Here is an 18409-nt window from a genome sequence, read left to right as displayed (position 1 = left end):
CAGTCAGGATAGGAGTTAGTATTGAAATGTATATTTCAATGGTGGGCGGAATGTTAGGAACCGTCTATATTTATTGTATTCACCCTACACGAATTAGGTCTCTCATTCTCACTTCCCAAAGCAAAGAAGAGAGATACACACAACTCTCTCCACTGATCATCCGTAGCAAAAGAACCATTGTAATCAGAACAGTATCGAACCCCGCGCTGTACGCATTCCTTTCGCTATAGCTGCAATAAAGCAACGTGTGCCAGTCGCGCGTATCACGTGTTTTCACCCTAACCTCGTCGCGTTATTATTCGAGTGGCAGAACCACATCCGAAGACCACTACTTCGTCGCGAGTGTCCCCACAAGTCCGGAGAACCAGCTCCGAACATTAATTTTAATTTAATTTTAATTTAATTTTAATTTAATTTTAATTTAATTTTAATTTAATTTTAATTTAATTTTAATTTAATTTTAATTTAATTTTAATTTAATTTTAATTTAATTTTAATTTAATTTTAATTTAATTTTAATTTTATTTTAATTTAATTTTAATTTAATTTTAATTTAATTTTAATTTAATTTTAATTTAATTTTAATTTAATTTTAATTTAATTTTAATTTAATTTTAATTTAATTTTAATTTAATTTTAATTTAATTTTAATTTAATTTTAATTTAATTTTAATTTAATTTTAATTTAATTTTAATTTAATTTTAATTTAATTTTAATTTAATTTTAATTTAATTTTAATTTAATTTTAATTTAATTTTAATTTAATTTTAATTTAATTTTAATTTAATTTTAATTTAATTTTAATTTAATTTTAATTTAATTTTAATTTAATTTTAATTTAATTTTAATTTAATTTTAATTTAATTTTAATTTAATTTTAATTTAATTTTAATTTAATTTTAATTTAATTTTAATTTAATTTTAATTTAATTTTAATTTAATTTTAATTTAATTTTAATTTAATTTTAATTTAATTTTAATTTAATTTTAATTTAATTTTAATTTAATTTTAATTTAATTTTAATTTAATTTTAATTTAATTTTAATTTAATTTTAATTTAATTTTAATTTAATTTTAATTTAATTTTAATTTAATTTTAATTTAATTTTAATTTAATTTTAATTTAATTTTAATTTAATTTTAATTTAATTTTAATTTAATTTTAATTTAATTTTAATTTAATTTTAATTTAATTTTAATTTAATTTTAATTTAATTTTAATTTAATTTTAATTTAATTTTAATTTAATTTTAATTTAATTTTAATTTAATTTTAATTTAATTTTAATTTAATTTTAATTTAATTTTAATTTAATTTTAATTTAATTTTAATTTAATTTTAATTTAATTTTAATTTAATTTTAATTTAATTTTAATTTAATTTTAATTTAATTTTAATTTAATTTTAATTTAATTTTAATTTAATTTTAATTTAATTTTAATTTAATTTTAATTTAATTTTAATTTAATTTTAATTTAATTTTAATTTAATTTTAATTTAATTTTAATTTAATTTTAATTTAATTTTAATTTAATTTTAATTTAATTTTAATTTAATTTTAATTTAATTTTAATTTAATTTTAATTTAATTTTAATTTAATTTTGATTTAATTTTAATTTAATTTTGATTTAATTTTAATTTAATTTTAATTTAATTTTAATTTAATTTTAATTTAATTTTAATTTAATTTTAATTTAATTTCAATTTAATTTTAATTTAATTTTAATTTAATTTTAATTTAATTTTAATTTAATTTTAATTTAATTTTAATTTAATTTCAATTTAATTTTAATTTAGTTTTAATTTAATTTTAATTTAATTTAATTTAATTTAGTTTAATTTATTTTAATTTATTTTAATTTATTCAAAATTAAATTTTAATTTAGTTAAAATCAAAATTAGAATTAATATTAAAATTAAAATTAAAATTAAAATTAAAATTAAAATTAAAATTAAAATTAAAATTAAAATTAAAATTAAAATTAAAATTAAAATTAAAATTAAAATTAAAATTAAAATTAAAATTAAAATTAAAATTAAAATTAAAATTAAAATTAAAATTAAAATTAAAATTAAAATTAAAATTAAAATTAAAATTAAAATTAAAATTAAAATTAAAATTAAAATTAAAATTAAAATTAAAATTAAAATTAAAATTAAAATTAAAATTAAAATTAAAATTAAAATTAAAATTAAAATTAAAATTAAAATTAAAATTAAAATTAAAATTAAAATTAAAATTAAAATTAAAATTAAAATTAAAATTAAAATTAAAATTAAAATTAAAATTAAAATTAAAATTAAAATTAAAATTAAAATTAAAATTAAAATTAAAATTAAAATTAAAATTAAAATTAAAATTAAAATTAAAATTAAAATTAAAATTAAAATTAAAATTAAAATTAAAATTAAAATTAAAATTAAAATTAAAATTAAAATTAAAATTAAAATTAAAATTAAAATTAAAATTAAAATTAAAATTAAAATTAAAATTAAAATTAAAATTAAAATTAAAATTAAAATTAAAATTAAAATTAAAATTAAAATTAAAATTAAAATTAAAATTCAAATTCAAATTCAAATTCAAATTCAAATTCAAATTCAAATTCAAATTCAAATTCAAATTCAAATTCAAATTCAAATTCAAATTCAAATTCAAATTCAAATTCAAATTCAAATTCAAATTCAAATTAAAATTAAAATTAAAATTAAAATTAAAATTAAAATTAAAATTAAAATTAAAATTAAAATTAAAATTAAAATTAAAATTAAAATTAAAATTAAAATTAAAATTAAAATTAAAATTAAAATTAAAATTAAAATTAAAATTAAAATTAAAATTAAAATTAAAATTAAAATTAAAATTAAAATTAAAATTAAAATTAAAATTAAAATTAAAATTAAAATTAAAATTAAAATTAAAATTAAAATTAAAATTAAAATTAAAATTAAAATTAAAATTAAAATTAAAATTAAAATTAAAATTAAAATTAAAATTAAAATTAAAATTAAAATTAAAATTAAAATTAAAATTAAAATTAAAATTAAGATTAAAATTAAAATTAAAATTAAAATTAAAATTAAAATTAAAATTAAAATTAAAATTAAAATTAAAATTAAAATTAAAATTAAAATTAAAATTAAAATTAAAATTAAAATTAAAATTAAAATTAAAATTAAAATTAAAATTAAAATTAAAATTAAAATTAAAATTAAAATTAAAATTAAAATTAAAATTAAAATTAAAATTAAAATTAAAATTAAAATTAAAATTAAAATTAAAATTAAAATTAAAATTAAAATTAAAATTAAAATTAAAATTAAAATTAAAATTAAAATTAAAATTAAAATTAAAATTAAAATTAAAATTAAAATTAAAATTAAAATTAAAATTAAAATTAAAATTAAAATTAAAATTAAAATTAAAATTAAAATTAAAATTAAAATTAAAATTAAAATTAAAATTAAAATTAAAATTAAAATTAAAATTAAAATTAAAATTAAAATTAAAATTAAAATTAAAATTAAAATTAAAATTAAAATTAAAATTAAAATTAAAATTAAAATTAAAATTAAAATTAAAATTAAAATTAAAATTAAAATTAAAATTAAAATTAAAATTAAAATTAAAATTAAAATTAAAATTAAAATTAAAATTAAAATTAAAATTAAAATTAAAATTAAAATTAAAATTAAAATTAAAATTAAAATAAAAACGGGCTCCGAGTTTTTTTTATTAAACATGTTTCGTCCAGCTTTCATTCGAGGCAAGAGTACGGTTGTAGTAGTGAACGTCAACAAAAGTTCACTACTACAATCACACTTCTTGCTCGAATGACAGCTGGAATGAAAACAAGCAGCATAAAATCTATGCCTAACATTTGTCTAACAGCCCATAGTAAAACATGTCTAACGTTAGTCTAATGTTAGACTAACAACATGTTTCGAATTTGCAACATGTCTAACAAAAGTGTGTCATATCTGTCTAAGGCCTGGGGCACACTGGTGGTGTTCGTACCATGGTACAAGTTGTCAAGAAAATTATTCCAAGGCTATCTTGAATGAAAACAATTATCAGTATGAAACTCATGTCAAGATAATTGTACCATGGTACGAATACCACCAGTCTGTCCAAGGTTTAATTTTAGACTAACATTAGCCAAAAGTGAGACAAAAAGTTAGCCTAACATGCTGGCTAGTTAGTCTCACATTAGGCTAATGTTAGGCTAACCCTCCGTACTGGGGTAGAACCGGTTCGATCTAGCCCATGTGGCAAAGTTCGGCATGCGTTAAAACGACAATAATTTTTCATTAGGGCCCATCTGACTTATTGATCTATTTCTCTTCGTCAATAGTCTATTTTATGAGGCTAGTCAAACGACAGGATTACGCGCTCTGATGTTTACGTTTTCAATCATCATCCGGTTGATGATGGTTAATGACCAAAGTATCTAAATACCAAGGTAAGAGATTCCCGCTAATATTCACGGATTAGTGAAAAAAGGAAAAAAGCAAAAAATAGTTATGAAGTTTGCGCTGATTTGTATGGGCACATCACTATTTAGCAAACTTTCTTAAGAAATTAAGCACTCCCATCTTAGAAGCTATTATTTCATTGCATCTGACTGGATTAAATGTGACCTCCATGCAATAAAACAGAAAATATCGCCATTTGAAAATCGGTAACAATTTTTTTTTAATTGATTCTAAACATATTTTTTCAGCATTTAGAAACATCCAAATTAACAAAACTTCACAAACTTTGCTGAAATAATGACATTTTAGTGTAAAAACACCAACTTTTCATAACTAACGCAGATGTGTTGGTGAGTCTCATTTTTGACATTTACGGGAATCTCTTACCTTGGTACATATTTATATACTTTGGTTAATGACTGCGCGCAAGTCAAGCGTAGTTTTTGAAACAGGCTAAAACCATTATTAGACATTTTTATTTATTTTTTTTTCGCAAGTTAACGAGTGAATCGCAACGAAAAAAATACCTGATTAATTATTGAGTTTAGTATTGCTTTTACGACAGCTTTTGAGCCTATTTTGGCTCAAATTTCTCATATCTCCAATTTATCGAACAAGTACCTTTTCAAAAATTACACGATATTCCAGCAAAACAAACGTGCGTGGAATTCTGTCAGTTGACGCCGCTTCTGCGATCAGCTGTTCTGAAACGTCTCGTAAAATGGTTTATTAATTATTTCTGGCGTTCGATTTGAATAGGTCGTATGTTTGCTGTGATTCCTACACTGAAAGACGGCAAGAAAGACGGCCAATTTAAATACACAACGCCCACTACATTTGTGGAGACTGAGTGTCGTTTCAATTCAACAGATTAATGTTAAGCCTGGAACACAGCGTCCGTTCCGTCGAGGTTTGCGATTTTTTACAGTTTTCCCATGGGAAATCTGTCAAACTACTGTCACGCACACGCAAACGTGTGCATTGTGTGGGGCACTTTACCATGGGCTGGAGTAATAAGGCAATCCATGACGACTTTTCGCGATGGGGGTGACAGCCAAAAATGTAAACATAGTGTGAGTACAACTTACCAAAGTTTCTTCAAGTGTCGTCGGTGCTTAACAAATTCCTTTGTGTTCAACTGTCACCCCGATCATCGTATGTCAAAAATACATGGCAAACAAAAGAAATCAGCTGATCGCATCTGTCTCATGGATAGCCTTATAGAGCTCCAACAGGGTACCAATATATGTACACAGAAAAAACTGTTGTGTAATATTACATGTGAACTGCTGCAACCCGATTAATACGTCGGATGCATGAATATTACATAGGACGATGTACACAAAAGAACAAAAGATTGTACATCAAAACGATGTAATCGTACATAGGAATCGTTGTTGACTGCGCCTCTGGCATAGGAGCGCACCTCCATCCAACTTCCCTAATCCTCACGAACATCAGTAAACGCAGGTATACACTCAGAATAAAGAACACATTAAATTTAAAAGTTCTGCACTTAGATTGTGACCAGTTGCTTTTACACTTGGAAAATAAGTGCAGCGCTATTGAGTCTTTGTCGATTCAATCATGATAGAATGTAATTGTAATTGTAATTGTAATTTATTATCATAAACGTAAGCCTGGCGGTATAACCATTAATCAGGTCAAGGAAATTACTGTTTAGTATTTTACAAACATTTCGAAAAATAATAACTATAATAAGAATATATGTGCATGTATGAATGTATGTGCATCGCTGTTGATTTCCAATCGTTCAGTGCATAGTTTTCATTATGACGAATAATAACACAATTTACACGTGGGATTAGCTTCAAAATGTAAATTAATCCAAATTTCGCATAGTCTACGATCAAACTGATTTTATTCGTTAAACTTAACACTAAATTGATCAATTTAGACCCAACCAAACTGTTAGCCGATCAAAAAGTACATCCTTCTCGCAGCTGCATTCGGTATAGGATCCGGAGGCTCCCAAAATCATCCACGCGTTCGTCCTTGGTGACGGTGAAGGAGCGGCGACACTGAAGTGCAATTCTATGGAAATACGAAAGGAATGTACGTAGTTTGAAAAGGTTCTTAAAGATTGAATAACAAGTGCACTACTTACCTTCAAAAACAATAAGCGACTCGGGCGACGGAGCACCACGTATGGAAGAGTTTTTTTTTTTTCAATATTCCGCAACCAAATGTGTGTCTTCTGAGCGCGCCATGTTCGATTTGGTTTGTTATGTTTGTGTTTGGATTTTATGTTGACTGGGTTGCTTTTTATGTTGCCCCACTCTAAATATATTATAGGAAGAATGAAATATAATAATGTAACTTTTAATTTGCATTAGTTGCACTTCGAGTTGCACTTAGAACGATTTTTTTCTCTCTCGTTCGTAATCTATGTGCTTTCTGCACTTATATTCTATCAGTAAATTAATTTGAGTGTATAGTACGGCACCTTCTTCTCCGTGGACATTGGTCGAACGTCACAAACTGACACGCTATAAGGCTATCCATGAGACAGATGCGATCAGCTGATTTCTTTTGTTTACCATGTATTTTTGACATAAGATGATCGGGGTGACAGTTGAACACAAAGGAATTTGATAAGCACCGACGACACTTGACGAAACTTTGGTAAGTTGTACTCACACTATGTTTACATTTTTGGCTGTCACCCCCATCGCGAAAAGTCGTCATGGATTGCCTTATTGTATGCTAGATCCAGTATATTTCAAAAGACCGAAACCACAGACAAACAGACGTAACACTCTTCAAAACGGCTTGGCACATGCATTTAACGATCAATTCAAATTTCATTTGATTTGCGCGATAGTTCCACCAGATGCGCTAGTGTTCGATCGCTTTGACGTTTGCCAGTGTACACGTTGCTGAATGATGCAAACGAAAATTACAGGCAATCTATGTAGTAGTGTGCGTGTCAGCAAAACGTCAAATCGAAATTCATCATGGCCGACAGTGTCGCGCGCGGTTCTACCAACAGGTGGCAGTGTGCTCATGAAAATGACACCGGGCAAAAATTTTTGATGAATTTCCTCTAAGAGTTACGTCTGTTTGTCTGTGCCGAAACCATTCATAGAGAAAACTCACAACAACAGTGTTCACGTGTTCCTAAAATTAATCCTAAAATTACGATTTAGTACAATTATTATTACAAAATTCGATCATAATCAGTGCAATAAACTCTGGTAATATTTCTTGAACATATTCTACGCCAAAGTTTCCCAACCCTGATAAAAAATATCATAAAAATACGATAAATTTTATTGTTACAACACCATTTTTTCGAAAAATATTCACCATTAAACATATTGTAATTAACACGGCACACCAACGGCACACTCACCATCACCCTTATTGTTCTATACCATTCGGCGAATGGTAAATGGCACTTTAACAATAAAAAATGGTGGTCGTTATGTATCTTAACCATAAAATTTTGAGAAAATTTGCATACCCTTTTTCGCGAAAAACAATAGAATGTATTGTGTTTTTTTTTTTTTTGAGACATTTTTAGAGCAATTTTCAAAAGAAAACAATACATCTTAATGTTTTTTCATTGTTCCTACAAGACAAATATAATTAATTGAATGGCGTTAAATGAACCCTTGTTACAATAAAAATACAGTCCCGATTCGTTCGTTGGCGGCTCGTTAGATGGGCTGTCTCGATGGTTGGATGTTCGCTAGCTGGGGCAAAACCCAACTAAAAAGCACTGTCAATGTCAAAATCGATGTCAAAACTAGTTTGACGTCTGACTGTCGTCGCATCGCAGTTCCTGTATACAGACCGTTTGTGCAAGTATGTGAGTGTTTCGTGACGTATTTCTCATCACTTGCGTGTGTCTAGAGCATTTCGATCAGTTGTCAGTTGCCCCAACGAACGAACACGATTCGCTAATCGGGGCGCAGTCGTGACCCAACGAGCGAATCCTCACTGTACAATAATATTTGTTGTTATTTGTAAGCAGTTTTCGCTTTTTAAAATCCATAGATTGTATATTTCCCGCTAACATTTATATGCAGCATTTACGAGCACTAACGGCCGCTAGAATGATATGCACATTTTATGATAAGAATCAAACACTCTGATGTCTGTCTGGTAGAAAATCATCAATATCTTTTGAACGGAATGACGTAGCAACATTCTCAGCGCACGAGAATGCGCGTTTTGGGATGCTCTAAAAGTGGTTCTTAGGCGACTTTGACGAGAAATTTGAAACAAAAAAGATAAAGCAATAAAACGATTTGTTCTAGCGTCACCCTATGAAAACTATGGGAAAATGCGCCAAATTTGGTCAAAACAGTTTAACCCTCCTTTGGCATTAGGGTCATTTTCGACCCAAACTGTACACTACGTCAGCGAGCTTTTCCCAACGTGATGCAAAAGGAAGGTTAAACGCTTTATCTTTTTTGTTTCAAATTTCTCGTCAAAGTCGCCTAAGAACCACTTTCAGAGCTTCAAGAAACGTACATTTTCGTGCGCTGAGAATGTTGCTACGTCATTCCGTTCAAAATATATTGATGATTTTCTAGAAAAAATATGCGCTTTTCAAGTATTTTTCACTTGAGTTACGAAAATAACACCCCTATAATTTTTTGATATGTTTTATAACAACATTTCTTCGTTTCTTGGGCGACTTTGATGAAAAATCGAAACTGAAAAAGTTAGCGCCAGAAAACCGGTTTTTTTAACCATCCTAAGTTTATTCAGAAAAATATCTCTAGATCGGTCAATTTTAAAGCTACATTAAAAGTGTCTTCAGCAAACTTGCTCAAAATTGATAGATCTACAACTATCCCGAAGAATGTATATAGTTTTTCTTGCAAATAAAAAAGTTTGGTTCTCAATTTCTTTGAAAATATGGAGCACCCTAAATTTCATGTATATCAAAAAGAGGGCCTTATTTTTAAGAACAACTTTTTAGAAGACCATATTAATCTAGAAAATCATTTGGAGGCGCTGAATGCATCTTTCCTCGTAAATCTGTTTCGTGGACCATTGTGCATTGTCGGGAGGCTACGGTGGACGGGTCACGTCATTAGGATGTCGAATAGCAACCCGACTAAAATGGTTCTCGAGAGTCATCCGACCGGTACAAGAAGACGTGGAGCGCAGCGAGCTAGGTGAGTCGACCACAGACGATCTGCGGACCCTACGCAGAGTGCGGAACTGGAGGCACACAGCCTTGGACCGAGTGGAATGGAAACGTACGTACGTACGTACAGCAGAGGACACTTAGGTCTTAGTTTGACCGGTAAGGTAGGTAAGAGACATCACTGTCTCGTCGGGGGTATTCGGTTGACTGAATAGAACTTTCTATTTCAAAGTAAACTAAACCTCTCGAACTACCGCTTCTTTGCGCTGCGAAGGTCTACGAAAAGAAGAATGCATGGTTATCTAACGTAGAACCGGCTGGGTGTTATATTATTTCGTTTTCGTCGACCTTCGCCTGTGCCAAACGCCTGAGCGATAATTACTTATGTAATGTTATTACACCCCCTCTAAACCCGTCTGGAATCCCACGTACGGTAAGACTTCGGGTAACACATTTTCACAAGTATTACCCGTTGCCAGAAAAGAGCGAAAAAGGTGTAAAATCGCTAATAGACCTCCGCTGGTATGTTTAATCGTTATGGTGTCTTCTACAATAAGTGCGCGGATTGGCCAAGGAATACTACGCCAAAAACACCAAAATGATTTTTTTCCGCGAGCATTCGCTACCAAGAAAATATGCTGAGATATATAGATATATCCGCCTATACTTCAAAATATCATGAAGACCATTACATACACGCAGAAAAATAAATTGTAAACACAATTAAATTCTAGTTCAAATCAACCGATTTTTCAGTTTACTATAGCGACAAATTGATTTCTAGTTTAAACTGAATGGTTTTATTGTTTGATAATACAAATATTTTCATTTGTCGAAATTTTTGACAGTTTGTTGAAACAAACAGAGATATGGTATTTTCAACATGAAATAATGGATTGATTCAAACGACTGCACTTTTGCCACTAACAAACCCGGAATGTGATTGTGTTGGTGACGGCAGCAGCTGCGGCAGCTCGGAAATCTATTTTTAGACCGTCGGTAAGCGGATGGGGAGGAGAACGACTAAAAAAAAAGACAAAAAAGGCGAAACCGATCAACTTTTTGTGGATGCTGTCGTGAGTACCTGCGCGTTATCCATCACGGCCAAAGCTGCACTTGGAAGTTGGCGTGATGGATTTGCTGCACCTTCTTCGTTGTGGCGATGTTGGGGTAAGCATTTTTTAGATGTGTGAGTGCTTTCGGACCATGTTTATGGTTTATATTTTGTTGAAACAAATGAAATTTTTGACATTATATGAAATGATGGTAATCGGTTGTTTTTATCGATAAACTCTAAATGAAAACAATTAAATATAACTTTGGAATAAGTAAATTCTCAGTTTGAAAATCAACCATGCGTTTTATTGTTTTAAACAAGCGCCATTTTTCTGCGTGTAGTAGGCCAGTGGATGATGATATTGTTCTACCATCTATTGTAGCAAGGCAGCTGCCTATAGCACTGGAATAATCTGAAAAGCGATTTGATCAAGATTGTGCTGTTGTTAGTGGTCAGTCATTCTCCTGTATGAAGGGCCAAAAAGGGTTGTGCGGACCCGCAAGCAGAGACACTTGCGCGAAACCCGCTTCAGGGGAAAAGAATCTCCTTCCAGAAGGGAGTTCTCACGAACAACTGCAAAATCAAGCCCTCGATTGACAGAATACTCCCAATAGATGGGGTCGAAGAGCCCGCCCTCAATCCACGAAATGTTAACAACAAGGAGGAGGCAGTTCCAAGCTCCTGTCCAAATCGTTTCAATCGGGTGCCCTGATGGTCCCTCCCTTTCCCAATATATGATGAGATATGTATATGTAATGTATGTCAGTGTGTGTTGTGTATGTTTTATTATACATTTGTTTGAAAAACAATCATAATCATGGTTATTAAGCATTTATAAACAAAACATTTACCTGATTACTCCTGAAATAAAATGTGGATTAGCAACAAAACATTAAAAAAACAAAGCACATCAAATCTCGATCCTGGAATGTCTGCTCACCACTGATCGGCCACTTTAGGCATGAAAACAATAACAAGATCGAAATTTGATGTGGTGGTAGATCTTACGCCGCAACGCACCATTCTAAGGTGATCTACCGACGTTACGGGGCCATTACATAGTAGGCCAATGGACACCCAAAAAGCAACACAAATAAATACTCGGATTATTATGAGGTTCAACAGAGACAATCTTGATAGAGTAATGAAAAACAAGAGTCGAGCCTGTAGACCTTCAAGGTCCTAATTCTAAAACAGTTTGGATAAATGTATCTAAAGCATTGGGACTCCATTAGTAGCATGAATTACATTCCGCGAGTATTCGTCACTCGAGCTGTGACTGCTAGATCGCTGGGAATCGAACCTGTCCTCCTCAGAGTGATCTTAAATATGCGTTTACTGCTTCAGCGCTGTTTGCAGATCAGAAGGAATTTCTCAGCCTATCTTGATGCATGGGAAATTGGGAAATTCCTTGCCTGAATCGCCCAAGAAACCGGTTTTTCTTCGATCGCAGTACGCAGTAGCGAAGAAATGACAGTTCAAATGGCAGTCACCGAAGAAAGTTTCTGTCAGGAATCACTCAAGAAGTTTCTTGAGCGATTCCTTTCGAACTCTAAACTGCGCTTTCGGCTAAAATTTAGCCGCTAAATAGATCCTGCAAGGAAAGTGGTGACCTTAGCAAAAAATTCGAAAGTCACTTCGTCAATTGGAACAACAACAGCGAATATTTGGACCGGATTTCGCCTACTGGGACGCGGAGTGCGGTTCAAGCGGAACTATCACGGTCACTAGACGCTTTCAAGCGGTGATAACAACAACTCAGTACTCAGCGGTACAGCCAGCAATATCACCGAAACGAGACGATGCGGTGCTAATGACCATCTCGTGCCCACAAGATGCTTATTATGCACGTGCCGGGTGTTAGGGTGGGCCCGGCAAATCAGGCCGGTTAGACGTAGGAATACGATAGAATGTGTGTAATGTGTGACAAATATTCTAGTTATGTTCATATCTTGCTTTTACAATAGCTCTGGGCTTGAGGATGAGCTTGAGTTTGATTGACCAGTGTCGCCAGACCAGCTACACTCACACAAGGATCCAATGAGATATCTGCCAGGGACTAGCAGGCATCTTCAGTGTGTGAGAGTTGATCTTCTATTTTTAAGCGACAATGGCGCCTGCCACGTCAGGTTGCGGGTCAATGCGGGGAACTTGGCGGGGAAGGAAATGATTATTGCAATCATTTGTATCCACAGTAGACCGAATACACCTCTGCATCTGCACTAATTCATGTGGATGTCGGAGTGTTGGTGGGATATAATTAGCAGAGGGTTCACACATTGGTGCGTGGATGCCACGTGTAAGGTGAATGATTAGTGTATTTATTACTCTGAAGATGATGCGGCACAATTCACTTGATTGCATAACTCGTAGGCGTTATCTGGTAGATTGACACAGTGATGTGGAAGTTGGAAGGAAGGAAACGGCTTTTTCAATCCGTTTTTGTTCTACCGATGGATATGAACATGAGTTGTATATGTAAAGAGGAGGGAGGAAGAATATAGAAATATACTAAATAGGATCGAAGTGACGGGCCAGGGATTGAACCCAGGACCTTCTGCATATGGTTCAGAAACGGTAGCCACTAGACTACCAAGCTCGTCTCTTGCTTTAACAATAGCTTTGGGCTGGGAAAACGCAGAAAAATGCAAAGTAGGATGAAAGGAATGGAGTAGTAGTTGTTCTAAGGGCTTTTTGCAAACAAATCATAAGCAGTGGATAATTGTTGGACCTCCGATTATTTTTCCAAAGCCATTCTTGAGAGCGATTCCACTATTACGCATTACCCTAATCTACAATCTTTCCCGCAGCTCCCAATATAGACGGGCCGTTACAGTATACCTACGTACATCAATCAATGTACGTTACCATCAGCGCATGCATTATCACGCTTTTCACTCTCGATTGATTGTAACGAGCGTACGGACACTTTAGCCAAATCGTTAAAGTTCGCTCGAGCGTTCAGTTTCGTGATTGCGGCTGGCCCGAAATTCTTCGGAAGAAGCACGTCGTTCATTGGCGCTGGTCGGGCGGGCGATGACGAGCACACAAGGATCATGACCTCTCAGAGAACAACAGCTACCTACTGGCTTCATAAATCAGAGCTGGAGATTACGAGATGATTCAGCTCGACGGGGTTCAAGCGGTTTAATCGCCGAATTTTGCGCTCTACTGACAAGCGGTGCGATTAGGCTGCAATGAAAAAGATGTAATTGTTTCCAAATTGGCCATTTCGTGAAATTAATGGTGAGATGAATTTTGAAATGCATGATGTGAAAGATGAACTTTTAAATGGCGGACGTTGATTCTAGCTCTACACCAGAAATACTCATATAATCATTTTCTATAGAATGTGACAACATTCTCCGACTAATCATCGTTGTCACGCACATTTCCTATGGATCTTAAATTACGACTCCCTACTTCTCTTGAGAAATGAAATGACTTATATCTGGGTCCATAACTCACTTACATGATACTTGATGGACAACGACCCGTAGAAGTGCGTCTACGCTGAATGAAGCATCCGCCTCCACTGGTCTCAGCGGCCCTGAACCAATCGCTTCCAGTATTTTATTTACTTCACTATATCCATCTCTTTATATACTTTACAATTCGTTGTTCATGCGGCGCAACCAGATACCGTCTTCCAATTTACCGTCGAGTATTCTGCCGTTTAACGTGGTTTAACGGTTGTCCCATATTGTATGAAATTACCTATATACATGTGACAATTATGTGTAGAATTGCACGTCACTAGAGTACAAAGATCGAATTCTGTTGAGCAGTAAGTTCGAAAGAACATCGCCCTGCTTCAGTCCATTTAAGGTTATTGATAATGGCGAAATTTCATCAGCAATCGGGAAGTACACTTGATTTCCAGTCTAATCAGCTTCGTCGGAAAACCATGTTCAATCATAATCTACCATAACTCGTTTCTCTTTATTGAACCGTACGCCGCCTTGAAATCAATAAATAGATTATGGGTCTGCAAGTTGTTCTTTCGCAATTTATCGAGGATCTGCCGCAGGGTGAACATCTGGTCTATCATTTATCGGCCCTCACGAAAGCCTGCCTGATATTCGCCGACGGTGGACTCCTCAATCGACCTCAGCCTGCTAAACAGAATTCCGGATAAATTTTGTATCCTGAATTGAGAAGTATTATCCTCTGTTGTTCGCACACTTCAGTCGATGAATAGAGAGTAAATGAGACCATCCATGGGGTTCAATAAGTTATGGGCCCATAACTTGCCTTAGTTAAGAAAAGTTAATGCTTTTATGTGTTATATTGTATTTGATAAAAAAATGTAACTAAATGTCAAGAAATGCATTCATATGGTCCAGATTAGATCACAGCCATTTCAATTTAGAATTTTCTTAACAGCTCTGCTTCAACAGACAACTATGCAAAGTGCTGGAGGAATCCCTACTCGAAGCAATCAGCAGAATATGCAAATCCTAATCATCAGAAGTCATGTGCATCGTAATTCACGAGTTTCGTTCGATTATCATGCGGCGCGCTACCCCCACGTGGCCTTTTAAATGCCGTGAAATATTCCAAAACATTGATTGCCGAACGAACTAGAGAGAGAGAAAGAGAGACCGTGCGCGATAAAGACCAATCATCAGTAACTTTGTTGGGATTCTCTCTGCCCTATACAGAGCGCGCTCATCGTTATCGCACTCCGAAAGATTGCGCTCATCACAGTACTATTTTTTTGTCGGAAACGACGAACGCGCGCGCAATAATAAATCAAGCTGTCTTTTCTTATAAAAGTAACGGCGCGGTCAAATGCAAACGCCATAATAAGTTCCGATTTTGAAACCGACACAAGTGTGGATTACTCCAGTTTTGAATTATAATCTACGAATAGCAGTTGTGGAAACAGTTCTAAGTTGAACGAAGTGATCTTTACTGCTGAAGAGTTTGAGTAGTTCAAGTGCAAATTAATAGGCTGGAAATATAAAACATCATGCGGATCATTGTGGAAGAGGTTGGTTGAGAAGAAAGTGTTCAGTGAGTGAAAGGAGAAATGCTTAGAAGTATTGACTATCATCGCCCAAAATGTGGACAAGCAATTGCAGTTTTAGGTGATCTTTCCGGATAAGGAATACCATTGGAAATCTAAGAATTCTATTGTAGTAGTGCCTACCATTAAGAACTATGTTTTATCATAGAATTTTTGGTAAAATTATAACGATAGAAAAACGATACCATGAAACGTTGCTAACCGTACAGTGAAAAAATCGTTTTCGCAATGTATCGTAAAAAATGTTACATATCGCAACTAAAAACGTTTTAGGTTTTCCCAAAGTTTTTATTTTACAAAATCGGATATTGTAAGGTACATTTTCTTACATATACACTGGGATAACCAAATGAAAAGGCCTTGGCCTAAAGGCTTTCTAAACCAATGATTATTTTGAATTTGGACATAGTGTAGCAGACATGAATGTACTCTATGTCCGAGGAAGGCAAGGATATTCCAATCAAATGTTCTTACAGAACACTCGTGAGTTCATAGCTTTGGCTGTATGGATACCATGGTGAATTCCAGAATATCAATAATCTAATTTTAAATCATGACATGGTAACTTATTTTAGTCAACAATGTACATTAACGCAACGTGTAGATAGAAGTGATAACTATCAAACCACCGACACCTTTTATTGTTATGGGCCCATAACCCTTTCAAAAATAAAAGAAGATGTTACAAAATTACACAGATTACACAGAAACCGAACAATCAATCGAAATAGCTTATTCTAGCTCTGTCGCATCAAATAATGACAACCTTCTAATTTTCAGCATCCCAACATATTGGACGTTTCCGAGCTACTTCGGCCGGAGAAAAGCTTCACCGACAAAGATGTGTCCAAGTTTCGAGACTACACCGTGGACGATAACGATCCACTGAAGGAGCGTGTCCGCAGGACCTACAAGCTGATGCATACCCACCAGACGGTGGACTTCGTTAAAGGTAAGCCGGGAGGATGCACTGATCTCTTGGTTGGTACTAATAAGCTGATAGGTTCCCACCATAAAGCGGTTTGGCGATTTAATGCCCCCCTCATAAAAAAATTGTTTTGACAGCTTCGCTGATGAGGTTATTTGTTGTCAACAACGCGTGCCTATCAAGATTCGCGCAAACTAATCAAACCGAATGCACTGATAACGGAATCGACCAACGCGCTTTGCTGGCGAATCCATGAAACATGCGGCCGATTGTGACCTTTCAGACTACCGTTTCTCAATGAGCGTCAGTCCTGGTCGGCCAAGTGATCGGCAATGTGATTTTGTTTTTGTACACGTGATAGTGTCGGTTAAACACATCGCGGAAACACTAAATGCGCGCAATTTTTCCAAATTGAAAACACCCCTACCCGACGCGTAGATCCAAGCGTAGATAACGCGTACTGTGGGGTGTGTACATACCTCCAAACCAAAATGACACCCTTATCACTTTGCTAAGCATTCCGCGTAATCAGGTCACTGGGGAAACGAAAACAAACCTTGAAAACTATAAATAAATCAATCTCCCAATGCGTCTAGGTCGCCACGCAGAATGGCTCAAGTTCGATCACTTCAAGGCCAACATCAGGGATGCGCTGGAGAAGCTGAACGACCTGGTTGACGAGTCCGATCCGGATCTGGACCTGCCCAATATTGTGCATGCCTTCCAGACGGCGGAACGAGCCCGCGAAGAGTACCCGGAGTGGGACTGGCTACACCTGACGGGACTGATCCATGACCTGGGCAAAGTGATGGCCTTCTACGGTGAACCGCAGTGGGCCGTCGTTGGAGACACCTTTCCAGTTGGCTGCGAATGGGGTCCAAGTATCGTCTACCGGGAGGACAGCTTCGTCGATAACGTTGACGGAGCGAATCCTAAGTACAAGTAAGATTCGCTCGAGTAGTTTGTAGATCTCCAACAACTCACAAGTCCGTTTCTGTTCATCTCTAGCACCAAGTGTGGAATGTATCAACCCAAGTGTGGCCTGCAGAATCTGACCATGTCCTGGGGTCATGACGAGTATCTATATCGGGTACTGAAGCACAACAAGAGTACGCTGCCGGACCAAGCGCTTTACATGATCCGTTACCACTCGTTCTACCCATGGCATTCGGGCGGAGACTACGGACACCTGACCACGGAGAAAGACGAGGAGATCAAGAACTGGGTACTGCTGTTCAAGTGAGTATTGTACGCGTGGTTCCGCGTGATCGCCGATGATTAAGGAAAATCTATCTTCCGCAGCCGTTACGACCTGTACACCAAGAGTACGAAGAAGCCGGACATGGAAGCACTCTGGCCCTACTACCAAGGACTGATCGACAAGTATTGTCCGGGCGAACTGGAATGGTGATATTTGCGGGGGTGATGTTGTTTTGTTGAAATATTGCTACTTAGATACCCTATCTGTACTCTATTAGGTTTTAAGTATTGGGAAAATGATATTGAACCGATATAGGCTAAGGAAAGTAGCTTAAGTTGTATCAATGTAGGGAATCGCGCTACTTGGGCGGTGGCTTCTATATTCGTCTGTTTTCCACTATAACTCAGTCAATTTTGAACCAATTGACACAACTTTTGGAATGTGGTGAGATAGGTATAGTATCTACCCGTGTACAACATTTCAAGTCAATTGGTTCAAAATTGACTGAGTTATAGTAGAAAACAGACGAATATAGAAGCCACCGCCCAAGTGGCGCGATACCCTATTGTTTAAAAATAAATCAT

The 18409-nt window shown here is 33.5% G+C and overlaps 1 protein-coding gene across 1 annotated transcript; it reads left to right on the top strand.

Moving 5' to 3' along the window:
• The first annotated feature begins 15442 nt into the window (after positions 1–15442).
• LOC109411166 (inositol oxygenase) lies at positions 15443–18167 on the top strand. Its single transcript, XM_029874018.2, has 5 exons — positions 15443–15660; positions 16477–16648; positions 17221–17566; positions 17633–17863; positions 17927–18167. The coding sequence occupies exons 1-5, from the start codon at positions 15640–15642 to the stop codon at positions 18033–18035; spliced, it is 879 nt and encodes a 292-aa protein (XP_029729878.2). The 5' UTR covers positions 15443–15639; the 3' UTR covers positions 18036–18167.
• The last annotated feature ends 242 nt before the right edge of the window (positions 18168–18409 follow it).

Source organism: Aedes albopictus, chromosome 3, assembly GCF_035046485.1.
Source record: "Aedes albopictus strain Foshan chromosome 3, AalbF5, whole genome shotgun sequence".
NCBI classification, from domain to species: Eukaryota; Metazoa; Arthropoda; class Insecta; order Diptera; family Culicidae; genus Aedes; species Aedes albopictus.
This window is presented reverse-complemented; position numbering and strand designations above follow the sequence as displayed.